The 13,510-nt window shown below is 34.7% G+C and overlaps 1 protein-coding gene across 1 annotated transcript; it reads left to right on the top strand.

Annotated features, from left to right (window-relative positions):
* The first annotated feature begins 156 nt into the window (after positions 1–156).
* On the top strand, positions 157–3,599 carry LOC131164129 (large ribosomal subunit protein eL24-like). The gene is made up of 5 exons (XM_058121105.1): positions 157–440; positions 2,391–2,466; positions 2,614–2,715; positions 2,824–2,972; positions 3,109–3,599. The coding sequence occupies exons 1-5, from the start codon at positions 430–432 to the stop codon at positions 3,263–3,265; spliced, it is 495 nt and encodes a 164-aa protein (XP_057977088.1). The 5' UTR covers positions 157–429; the 3' UTR covers positions 3,266–3,599.
* The last annotated feature ends 9,911 nt before the right edge of the window (positions 3,600–13,510 follow it).

The raw sequence follows: 13,510 nt of genomic DNA, 5'->3' as shown, positions 1-13,510 counted from the left end.
GTTTGTGGGGTTTATGAGAAGGGTCGGATTTGTAGTTGACTGCGCTAGCACGCCTAGCATGCCCTTGCATCAAACAGTGTACTTTCACTACTTCGTGGGCTTTTCAACCTAATATAAAAACAGTAATAGGTTATGGGCGCCAATATTATGGGCCCACGAGACTGCATCCGCGAGAATTAAAAGCCCATGAGCCGTCCAGCGCCAATCCGCAGGGCCGTAGAGAGCAAAGGGGTAAACAGCGACAAAACGGCGTCGGTTGGATACGGCATCAGACATCAGTCATCAGTCATCAGTCATCAGTCATCAGCCGAAGGCCTCTAATCTATACCGGTGTTCATTTCCACGCCCACCCTGGGCGGCCTGCGTGTGAGCGTCTAGGGTTTCTGCGATTCCAGTGGCACCAGAGCGGCGCAGGGCTCTGCAGTAGCCATGGTTCTCAAGTATGTCTCTCTATCTCACTCACGTTGTGTTGTTCGCTTCCGCTATCTGCTATGATTTGTTCGCGTGTGAATCTGTATATGATGCTTGTTTGACTTCATTCTCGTGTAATTTATCTGTCATTTCATCTATTCAACGTGACAAATTTACGCGACAATAATTTTCCAAAATGTGCCCGAGGCTTGTTTTGATTCTAATGCTTAATGTTTGATTGTAAGCTTGCTAGGACTCTTTTTGGTAGCCTTGAAGTTTGTGATTGTCTGTTTTTTGGGTTGGTGGGTTGGGTGAAGGAGGTTAAGTGCTAAAATCAATGCAGTCTGGCCAAAAAATAAGTAAAAGAGAAAAAATTTATGCTGTTTCTGCTTTCAGATGTGAGCTTAGTTTATGATATACTTTATTATTCAGGGTATGAAAGTAGTTTGGAATGAGGTTCTTGAATGATTATTATGCAAAATTTAAATTCTTTCAATGCAATTTTAATCTGCTGGAATCACTTTGTTAGATTTTTGGTCACAGCTGACTTGACTGGTTGTTCTTTGTTCAAATGTTCATGCCTACACTTTATTTTTAGGGGAGGGGCGTGGTGGGTGGAGTGGAGGAGAGGTGGCAGGGAGGGGAAGGGGATGGAGGAGGGGGCTTAATGAGAACTTTTTAGTTTGCTTTTGTACCAGTGAATTTTTTCTAAATTATTGCACGGCATACAATTTTCATTACATTTTTATTATATTCCATCTTATTCCTAGGAGTAGCAATACCATGACCTAACAAAACCTTAGTTTTAGGTTTTAACTTGGGAGTCCTCCTGTTCCCTTCTGCACTTCAATGAAACATAAACAATTTTGTGGTAACCAATCACCATTTCCTTTTTTTAAAATCCCCTTTCATTTCCTCTGCATCAAACTCCTATAGATAGCGTGATACTTCCTGGTAAAGTCTTTGGGGTTTTATTAGAGACAGAATATTAAATCCTTCTCTTGTCAGTGTTATTCTGAAATGCTCTTTTCTCATATTTTGGCTAGGCATGGGTGGTTTCGCAAAATGTGTAGATTTATTGCTTCTGATATTTTGGGGTTTTGGGAAGACTAGAAGAGGTAGGGATTTATGGAGTTGTGCAATGTATGCCATTTTCTGGACGAGTTGAATCCAGAATTTTCAAGGATCAGACAACGTGTCCATTTTTGTGTTGGTATAGAATTAATTTTCTGCCTTCTTTCTGGGCACGCACTTTTTAGGATTTTTTGGGGGTTACTGTTGTTTGATCCTCTAGGGCGGCATTATTGTAATCACTTGATTTGTCTAGGATGTCTTATCCTCCTTGTTCGTACTTTTATTCAGTCTTCAATGGAATTTTTTGTTATCTATAAATAATATTCCATCTTGTTCCTATCTGAAAATGTAATACACTAATACATTATTATCTCAATGTTAAAAGAATAGCTGTTAGTTGTTTCACTGCTAAATTACAACTATCAATTCACAAATGAAATCTTCTAGAGTAGCAAAAAGTATGTTAGGTATATTTTGAGTTTGTATAACATGGACATCCACATGATCAGTTTGTGGCAGTGCATGTAAATCTTGTAAATGTAGGGTGGGTCTTACTTGCCGAACAACAGTGCGTACAAATTGAGCACTAAGAAAAACCATTGTAGCTTCCAGTCTCGGTTTCCTGCAGCAGAATTAAAACTGCATAACAAATTTCTTCACAAATAAAATATAAGTGGAAACTGCTAAAGCTAATCAATCCTGAGAGACAAGATTGCTGTACTCCTAGTCTTTCACCTGAACTATTCTTGTAGCATATAGGATGTACTCAGCTTAACTTCAGTTGCTTGTGTCCTCTCTGTATCCAACTTTCTTTAAACTTATATTTTTGAATTGCATACACATGTTTTATTTTCTATTAATTAATTTACTTTTTAGTATTTGATCTTTTAGACGTTATGTTCTAGGACTGAACTTTGCCGCTTTAGTGGTGCCAAGATATACCCTGGGAAGGGTATCAGATTTGTTCGCTCAGATTCGCAGGCAAGTATTTCAGCAGTCATTATTTCATTTTAGTATCAAGACTGGTGTGTGTGTGTGTCCTGTTACATATTGTGGGTTGAACCAATATTGGCCAGCGTGATAGCAGGAAGATCCTTGACCTGATTAGGCTGTCTTTGTTGTTGAAAGGTTTTCCTGTTTGCCAATTCAAAATGCAAGAGGTACTTCCACAACCGCCTCAAGCCATCAAAGCTGACTTGGACAGCAATGTACAGGAAGCAACATAAGAAGGTGATTTATTGTTTGCAGTTCTCACTTGTATGAACTAAAGCCTCTTTTTCATGTATTTTGTGTTCTCAAAACTGATGAAATCTGGCTGTTTTTGTTGATCCCTCGTAGGACATTGCTGCAGAAGCAGTGAAGAGGAGGCGCAGGACCACTAAGAAGCCTTACTCAAGGTCTATAGTTGGTGCCGCATTGGAAGTTATACAGAAGAGAAGAACTGAGAAGCCAGAGGTCCGGGATGCTGCACGTGAGGCTGCTCTCCGGTATGTGTATTTCTATTTTTTTAATAATTTGCTAAGTTGGAGGAATCATATTAATTTCTGTCGGTAGTATAGTTATGCTATACAAATATTTATACACGGCGATAATCTGCAAGCTGGATTACTTGTGTTATATCAGTGAAATTAAGGAGAGGATCAAGAAAACCAAGGATGAAAAGAAGGCGAAGAAAGCAGAGGTTATGGCAAAGACGCAGAAGTCTCAACCCAAGGGTCACATGTCCAAAGGTGCTGCACCCAAGGGCCCAAAGCTTGGAGGTGGTGGTGGGAAGCGATGATTTTTCTTCAGCTTTTCCCTTTCATATGCAGGTAGTAAAATTAGGGTCACATGTCCAAAGGTGCTGCACCCAAGGGCCCAAAGCTTGGAGGTGGTGGTGGAAAGCGATGATTTTTCTTCAGCTTTTCCCTTTCATATGCAGGTAGTAAAATTATGAGCAATTGGAAGAAAAAAAAATTATACTACTGATTGCGTTGTATGGGTTTGATTTGGCTTACAACTTCTTTACTTCTCCCTCCACCTCCAGAAGACTTTTTCCCTCCACCCCCAAGAGACTTTTCAGCGGGTGTTGAGTACACCTTTAGTGAGAAATCAAAATTTAATTGAACTATTAATTCTTTCTCCAAATTTAATTGTTTTTTCTAATATTAATATTAGTATCCATAAAGTAATAGAAGAAGGAACTTATTTAATAATATCAATTAGTAGTATAATATAAAAAGAAAATCTATAATGTAGATTTGTCATATAGTCTTTTTTAGGATTAAATTATTTCCCTTTTATTATATCGGATATTATTTTATAATATTTAAATTCTTTTTTTATAGTTCATTTAAATATCCAAATATAAAGATAGTTTTAATTACTATTAGTCAGTATACAAGCCCGTGCTTCACAATAAGGTAGTTTAAATGCAAAATTAGTGTATGACGATAAAATGTAGATATATAGATGCTAATATTTATCGAGAATTTCAAATATAATTTAAAAAAAAAATATTAATTCTATATATTATTGAATATTTTTGAATGAATATAATATCTCAATAATATGTATTATGATCAAATAAATATATAATTAAAATTACTTTTTTTTTTATAATTTTTTTTTCATTCATATGTTTTCAATATGTATTATTTCAGTAGAAATATCAATTTCTTGTAGTAAGATGGACAAGAAAAATTGAAAATCAAACTAAACTGAAAAATCAAACCAAAAAATTGGTTAATCATTTTTTATATTTGATTCTTGTTCTAAGTTTTCTAAAATTTTTTATTGTCGGTTCAATTTTGATTCGTTCATTCAATAACCACAATTAGTGAACTGAACCAACAATATAAGTATATATATATATATATATATATATATATATATATATATATATATATTTATATAAAACAGTAAACTAAAAAAAATATATTGCACTAAGATTAATGCTTAAATTTTAATAATGAATAATTTAAATTTACAAGTTGATTATATGAAAAGAAACAAAATTATTTGTAATGGCTATACAATTTTAAATTGTATGAATGATTCATTACATTTTACCATATCATTGGATATTAGTTTAAAAATCAGTTAATCAAACTTTAGTTAACCATTTTAAACAGTTTGATTTTAATTTGTATTTTCCTTGTAGGAACCCAAACTCAAAAAATAAAAGAAAATAAATAAAGAAGAGAGAAATAAAGGAAAAGAAGGAAATTGGTTTGGTAGGGCTCGAACCGTTGACAGTTTCACTAAATCGGGAAAAAATAAACTGTCGACGGTTTTAGTAAACTGAGGAGGTCAACTGCCAAACCGTTGACGGTTTTGTAAAGGCAGGGAAAATCGTCGTAGGGAAAACCATCGACGGTTTTCCTACGGATATGCTTACTTAAGGGCTAAGCAACACATATTTTTTCATTACTCAAATATTCTCTCTCTCTCTCTCGCTCTCTCTTAGGGTTTTTGTACTCTCTCTCTCTACTCTCACTCTCTCGTGTCTCTCTCTCTCCCATAGGCTCACTCGGGTCCCATGATCACTTTCCGATCCTTCTCCTCTCCTCTCTCGGCTTGCCGGTTCGCTTTCGGCGGCAGGATCGGAAAGCTAAGGTTTTTGGTTTCGAAACATCAGTGGATTCTTTTTCAGGAACAGGTAAGGGGATTAAACTAAATCAACTTTTTATTAAATTTTAAAATGTGTTATATGTATGTATATACTTTATTTCAAAGGTTATTTTGACAACCGACCGTTCAAAATGAACTTTACAAACATAGGATATATTAGACGGTATTTTGAATAAAATGAATGGTGGAAAGCTTGGTTTTACCTTACAAACTAAATATACTGTTTTTTCTTGGTTGACTTTTGGACTACGCTCAAATACTGAAATCGTGTGGCAGGTGAATGATCTGTATGGGTTATGGTATAACTGAATTTTGGTATGGTTGTGAAAAAATACTGAATTGATTGTGAAAATGTGACTTTGATGCATTCCCAAAAGGGGGATGAATTGGGTATTTAAAATTTATTCCTATGTTAGAATCAATAGCAGTAATATTCAACCTAGGGTTTGTCTATATACTCACAAACCCAAATGTGCAGATAAATATAAGATGCAGAAATTAAATCATGCGCAACATTCATAATATAACATACACGTGCAGTAAATAAATTGAAGAAATGTAAAGTGCACACACGATATGTTATTGAGGTTTGACCAATATTGCTTACGTCCCGGCCTCTAACTCGCAAGTCCAAAAATTTCACTAATGCTCACTTAACAGGTGGAGCGGCATTGATTACAACTAGGCCAATTAATGGGGCTAACCTCAACCTATAACCACACCTTACCAGGATGGTGTACCTAACTTTCCTAACCAGGTCAAAGCCAATCCGGGATTATTCACCAGAGCTAGTCTCCTTCTTCAGGCTCATGCCTAGAATACAACAAACAATATAATTTTTTGTGTACACGGAAATATGCTTCTCAACAAAGCAGACTATGTACCGATCCAACACAGTATAATCAATGCACACCAATAATGTAAGAACTATAAGTTTAATGGTGTATATGTTCAATCAACACTCAAAGTAATGAATATCTCAAATTTAAGCACAAGAGTGTTTCTACAAGCTATCTTTGAAACTATGTAAAGATAAATCTCGAACACAATTTTAGGGTTTCAAAGATTTGTACTAAGAGAAATTTAGAACATCTCAAAAATTATTTTCTTAATATATAGGCACAAAGAGATATTCAAATATAAGCTTGTAAAAATATTTTTGCACAACCAAAAATACAAGTTCAATGAGTCTTGCAATAATAATGCAAAGACCCACTTAACTATAAGGTTTTCCCACACACAGATTTATTAAATAAAATCAGTGGAAAAACCTAACTAAACCCTTAATCTGAAAATCAAATATGCAATAAATCAATGAGAGTTTTTAGCACACTAGAACAATTAATTAACACTCATAAGGCTTTGATTTCTTAAGAGAATGACAGTATATGAGTGTATAGGATGTGTATGAAGAAATAGGGTTTAAGAAATTTCAGAGGAAATTTTTGGCTAATCAAATCCCTAATCTCTTTGTAATTTTTGCAAATGAAGTTATATATTTAGCCTTAAACAAAAATATAACCGTTAGGACACAAAGGGTATTATTAAATTTGTTAAATGAATTTTAAAACCAATTTACCCTTAATTAATCCGAGTTACTACGGTTAAAAATTAAGCAACCCGAGAGTTTCGGTCGCCCGGACTATAGGTTCAGCCGCCCAAACACTCATAATAGGAAAAGACAATTTTGAAGTTCGGGTGCCTCGTGAGAACTTCAGGTGGCTGAACCAAGGAGATTTTCATTCTGTCCGAAGTTCGATTGCCTGGTCCTGAGTTCGGTCGCCCGAGGGTATTTTGAACGTAGAGTTCGGGCACCCGAGTTGATGGAAAAGGTGAGCGTACGAGTTCGGTTTACCGAGGACGGTGAAGTCCTTTTTGGTTTGGTCGCCCAAAGTCAGGTCAACTATTTGACCTTTCAACGGTTCAGTCGACCAAGGTGTTTTGAACACCATAGTTCGATCACCTGAAACCTCACAAGATTAGCCCTTTAAGTCCTGATTTATTTTAATTGATTCCCTTGATAGTATATGTGATTTTGGGGATTCTCTTTGGTGTAAGTGCAAGGACCTAGGGTCACTTTAAGGTATTTGAGAGTACGCCTAAAAACCTGGCGTCGGTCGACCGAATTCTTGTCTAAGGTCTCTCGATTTCCAAGTGATGTGTAGAGACCTAGGGTCGTTCTAAGGCTTTTGAGCTTGTAGTTCCTACATGCATGATATGCAGATTATTATAGACCTTTGGAATTATAATTACAGACCCGAATTAAACATAATATAGATTACAATGAATAACTATTCTAGGTCTTTGTATTCTTCAAGTCTTCATATGTCATCAACTGATCTTGCTAATATGAACCTGTATAGAAACTTGAAAGACATTAAATACCAAAGTATTTGTCATAATCAAAACAGGGTATGACCTATAAGGTCAACAATCTCCCCCTTTTTGTTGATGACAAATACCTTATGCAAAAGTGGGTACAACCAAGAAAGGCTCCCCCTGAAACTATGCATAAGGGAAATGTAAAGATTTGAAAAAATTGAAACATTTTCCTAAGGTACCCAATTTGTACCCAATTTTGCCTAAGTTCTCCCCCTTTTGGTAACGACAAAAGGGCTATTGCATGTAAACAAGGCATTGAGTATGAATCATTTATATGCAAGATATGATTGGGAAAAAAATTGGGAAATTTCAGCAACATGCCGTTCGAAAATAGAGTATTTTCCCAAAAATACCTGTATAAAAATGACCTGATTGAGTTCTAAATTAACAATTTATCCACAACTACCAACTCAAACAGTTCAGAATGATCAAGACGGAAAACATAAATATAACTATCAACATGCAATAGGTATGATAGTCATGCATTGCAAAACACACACAAATAATACAACCGGTCATTCAAATTTAAAATGACATACCAAACATGATTGGACCAGAATTATCCACAAACCATAGCAATTTTAAAGCATATCATAAGACCTGTAAAAGATTTGATTTTAAAACATACGACATATGATAACAGGTAGAACGTTTGAGCATAAAACAGTCTAACTAGTTCGTATGCATTTTCATGTGATGTTATCGAACCAATTATGCAATTTAAAACCATATAGTATACAATAATAATAAGGCAAGAGATAAAAGATTTTTTGATTTGAAAGCATTTCTTGCCAAGAGTACATCTAAATAAATATATGTATATATATAAAACTATATATCCCCCTTTGATATTTGCAAAAAGGTATTGGGGGTGTGCTTGCTGAAACAGAAGATTTTAATTAAAAGCAAGTAAGCACAAATTTTCTGGTTTGTCAATTAAGCACATACTAAAATATAACCGGAAAACCACAACCATAATAATCCTAAAAAATTAATAATCACATGCAAGATCATATGAAAAATTAAATGATTGTGGCAAATCAACACATGCCAAATTATGATTTTCAATAAAGTCACTACATTTAAGCACAAGCCGCAATGAATTTCAATAAATATCTAAGCAAAAAAAATTTGTGAGCATAGCAAGATAGAATGTTCATTTTAGATGCTCCCCCTATCGTTTGGAATCCTAGCTTAGATGCAATAAACTGCTTATACTAGATAAAAAATTATTTAATTATGCCTAGTAGTATAAGCCATCAAACCAAATCTTTTAAACCAATTATACTAGAGATTTATCAACAATATTCTGATTAGCATGGTCATCCCCATAGGCAACAAATGCATTAGAAATGGATATTAGGGCACGCTATAATGCTCATTACCAAGAGCAATCCATATCTCAATCATAAAACCATGAAAGTTGGATATAATGCTGACGGTTTCCAGAAGAGCCTCAATATTTCAAAGAGCGAAGTGATGCATTTGAGTCTTTTATGTTCTTTCTCTAGGGATGGAGCTTAACTCCCCTTAAATACCTGATGATTATGTGAGGATGAAATTTAATTTTCATTGTAATTTCACTCATCCTTTCAAAAAGATTTTAACGTTTATTTTATCATAATCATCTTTGTACAAGGTTTTACTTTGGGAAAAATCTATCGAAATTTCGGCAGCATGCCGTCTGTAAATTGGACATTTTTCCATAAAACCTGTACCTGATAGGTTCAAATAAGCAATTTATAATTCAGTTCAAGATACACAAGAACCTATATTTACTACTAGCATGCAATACACATCACTGAATCCACTATGCAGGAGGCTTTCAATACAAGCATGCAATCCAGTAGTATAATCAACTCAAGATATTCAATATAATTCAATAGTAGTTCATGCTAAGAAAAGATATAAACTATCAATCAAAAATTTTTTTTAGCCATTTATCAAATCATGGATAGTGTGCTGCAATGCTATGCACATATGGACATAAAAGCATAATCTATATAAGAATATGAGAGGATTTAAATTTATATAGACATGAAAGATAAATGCTCCCCCTCAATTATGTACTTTACTCATTTTATGCCATCATATGCTTTAAATTTCTTGGCCAAGTGACTTAAAAGTATTCAATGATATAAACTTGGCATTTTGATTATAGGCTTATTGAACCAAAAAGTCACAATGAATATGTTTTCTATGTGCTAAGCCTATCTTGCCTCTTTTCTTATGAATCTCAATATGTGTGAGAGGCACAAGCTAAAATGGCTTTCGATTTGAAAATGCACATGCATAGGTCTACTTGAATTTTATGCATTCATCTAGATTAAGACCTAGTGCAACCAACTTAACCATTCAACTCATCTCTAAGGATATGAAGCTCTAAAGGATATGACTTTACGAGAGATTGTGGGAGAAGTAAAGAATAAATACTCTTAACAGTTAAATTTCTATTTAGTTCAGAAGAGTATTTAGGAGAGGTAGGACATTGTTCAAAATGTATTCGTGCTAGCTAATATGTCCTAATAGTTAGACTAAGAGCAACAAGGAGTATATTATTATTTATGGAACAATGCTCTTTGAAGGATGGAAAGTATCCTTTAGATATGATCACAATTTAGAGCAAGAATACTGTAACGCCCCGGACCGGCCACGTGGGGCCCGGAGTGTTATGAGACCGACATGCGTCTCTGATACCATTCACGCAGCGGAAAATAATAAAATAACCTAGAATATAATATATCAGAGTTCTATATTTGTACATCAACAAACTCATATCATACAACTACATTGTCCATATTACAAAACCTGGATGAAATATAATAAACATAAAAACTAAAAACATAACTGTTCCGGTACCACTCACAAACTACCCCGCCCAAGAGCTGTCTAAGCTCGACCACCTGGATAACCTAAAAAGATTTAACCAATGACAGGGTGAGACACCTCTCAGTAAGGAAGAATAAGTTTATAACAGTGTGTGGCTGAAGTGTTTAATATATAATTAAAATATTCATCCAAATACATTCACGATCCACAAGCAGCCCAAAATATCATGCTCATAACCACAACGTGGTCTACGTCTTTTTCATCCAATTACATTCCCACACTTATAAATATTTTACTGATAATTCCAGAGAATAGAGAATTCTACCGGCCCATACAAATATATTCCCTCTGCTTTAGTGCTAATACTAGGGCACTCACCTTTCTCAGTAAACCTTCAGGTTATGTATCCAGGTAGAGTCACCAAGAATAGGGAAGGTCACCTGCCCATACAAGTGACTTTCCTCTACTCTGGTATCCACAAATAATTACTAGAGTACTCGCCTTCCTCAGCAAGCCCTCGGGTGGAGTAATCTACCTTACCATAAATACTTAATTAATTAAAGTCACACGCAACCAACAATATACATTTCACAAAACTTCACACATATACGCATATCACAATCAATCCACATAGGATAATCATACAGTCTTTAATCATACCCACACAGGGTCTACATTCACATATCATGTAATCATCCACACAGGACTCTAACACACACATCATACATGTCCACACAGGACTGGTCCACAAAGGACTAACTAATCACACAGATTACACAGTCCACGAAGGAGTGGTCCATATAGGACTAATCAAACCACACAACATATATGTCCACACAGGACTGGTCCACACAGTACTAATCAAATCACATAGGTTACAAAGCAAACACTCCGTTCATGGTAAATAGGCAAACAACCTCTTCATACCACTGCCAATGTTTACCTCCCAGTATAAACGGCCATATAACGACCTCGTCATACCACTGCCAACGTTATATCGTAATTTACATGAACCACAATACAAACCAACCACAACCATTCAATCAGCACATCCACAGTTCTACACAGTATACACAACAACAGTATCTGCATTCAACCAATGTAATCAACCAGGCAGAATTCATAGTCAAACAATATTCGCAGTCTCAGTGATTCATCATTCCATAATGCTTACAATCATTTAATTATCAAGAATGATTTCAACCACATGATTTTTCCCAATATAATATATATATATATATATATATATATAATCAGTATTTTTAATTCAACATGTTTCAAAAAAATTACACATGGATATGTAGAAATTTATACCCAAAATTAGTCATCTAAAATTATTAAAAAGCTATTATAAAATATTTCCCCTTATCCGCTCCTTGGGATTTGGCCTAAAATCAACAAAATGAGACCCTGTAATCCAAAAATTCCAAATTCCTAAAATCTTAGTAAAACACCCTTATAATACTTCCTAAGTTCCAAATACCTCAAAATAATGATAATACCATAAATTATTTTTCTTACCCTGGTTTTGAGATGTTTCCCAAACTTCTCAAATCGAAGATCCACTCCACCTATAATGCAGAGAATCTTCCTAGGAGTCTCGTGATAGCTTTCGATCATCAAACCAAGCTAAATCCGGCCCGAAATCGAAGAGAGAAGGTAGTAGGGCCAAAATTCTAGAGAGAGAGAGAGAGAGAGCACATGTGGAAAACTTCATGCAGAAATGAAAGATCCCACTATTTATAGACAGGAGTTCGTCGACGAGACATATGGACTCGTCGACGAGACGTCGACGAGTCCTCTTACACAGTTTTGGTGATGAAACAGCAAACTCGTTGATGAGTTTCAGTGAAGTGAAAACCCCTCTTGGTAATTCCTTGTCGACGAGACGTGTGCCCTCATTGACGAGCTAAGAAAAAATGCTCGTCGACGAGACCAGTTAGTTTGTCAACGATTGCTCACTGTCACCCTTTTTTTAAAAATTTCTTTTTCCTTCTCTTCTATCCTTCTTATTATTTTAAATAGTTTAAAATTCTTCGAGTTGTTACAAATACGAACCAAGGAATGAGAGAAACCTTACCAGATATGATTGTGGTTTGGTAAGGATTTCCTATGGAGGAGATAGTGAACCAAGATTATAAGATTTTTATATTTTAAGCTCAAAGGAAACATTTTGATTCCCTTACTGATTATCTCAAATTTTGATCACGAGGGATGTCTTTTAAACAAGCACTTATATAATAGGCATTTGTGATCATTAGTGCTTAAGCCTAGAGTAATGACTACTTCTTGTTCAAGGCTTTAAAGTTCAAGGATGGGTTTAGGATTGAATAATATAAAGTGTGAGGTGGATCCCCTAAACCACATGCTTGTGCTATGGACAACTGGCTTAACTTAAGATGATTTATCTTTAAGCATGAGTTAAGCATTTGAATTATTTACTAAGGAAAAGTGCTTTGTCCATTTGGAAGTGAATTTTATTCAATTATGTTATAGCCAATGTTTTCATATTTTATCCAATCATTATGATATTTATTCGTGTTATGTTTAGATTGGATATTTTATTTGAAATTTTGTATTGGCTAGATTTTCTAAAGATCTTAGTGTATAATGAATGTGCATACTAAGATTTGACATTTTAAGCAAAGACCACTTCCTAGCCTTTTGGTCATCACTACCCCTAAACCTGGGAATTTTGAATTAAGGATGGATTAAATGATTATGTGATTCCAAATGGAATCCATTTTTCCTTAGGTCCTATGAGGCTTGCTTTTCCGATCACCCATATCATCCTTTTATCCAAGCCTCTTCCATTTTTACTTGACGTGGCATGATTATGGGTATGATGAACTAACCTCGAACCCTTTTTGAAAATATTTTTCATTTTAACTGCGAAGGATCTATTATGATTATTCTTTTCATTTATAGCTTTGATTATAATTCTAGAATAATCATTTATATCTTCCTCTAAGCATATGATCTTCAAAATCTTCTCAACCTTTGTTTTTTTTCTAGAATAGCTTGATAATCTTTTAATTTGTCTAATTGTTTTGCCATATTTTATTCTCACTTTTCAGAAATGATTTCTTCTTAGATAACTTATCTAGAAATTTATTCATTTTCAATAAAGTCTTTTCTTGTTTTTCATATGACAACATGCTTTCATTATTCAATTCAGCACATGATTCATCACAAGAATTAA

This window comes from Malania oleifera, chromosome 9, assembly GCF_029873635.1.
Source record: "Malania oleifera isolate guangnan ecotype guangnan chromosome 9, ASM2987363v1, whole genome shotgun sequence".
NCBI classification, from domain to species: domain Eukaryota; kingdom Viridiplantae; phylum Streptophyta; class Magnoliopsida; order Santalales; family Ximeniaceae; genus Malania; species Malania oleifera.
The sequence above is the reverse complement of the archived record's forward strand: the minus strand, read 5'-3'. Positions and strand labels throughout refer to the sequence as shown.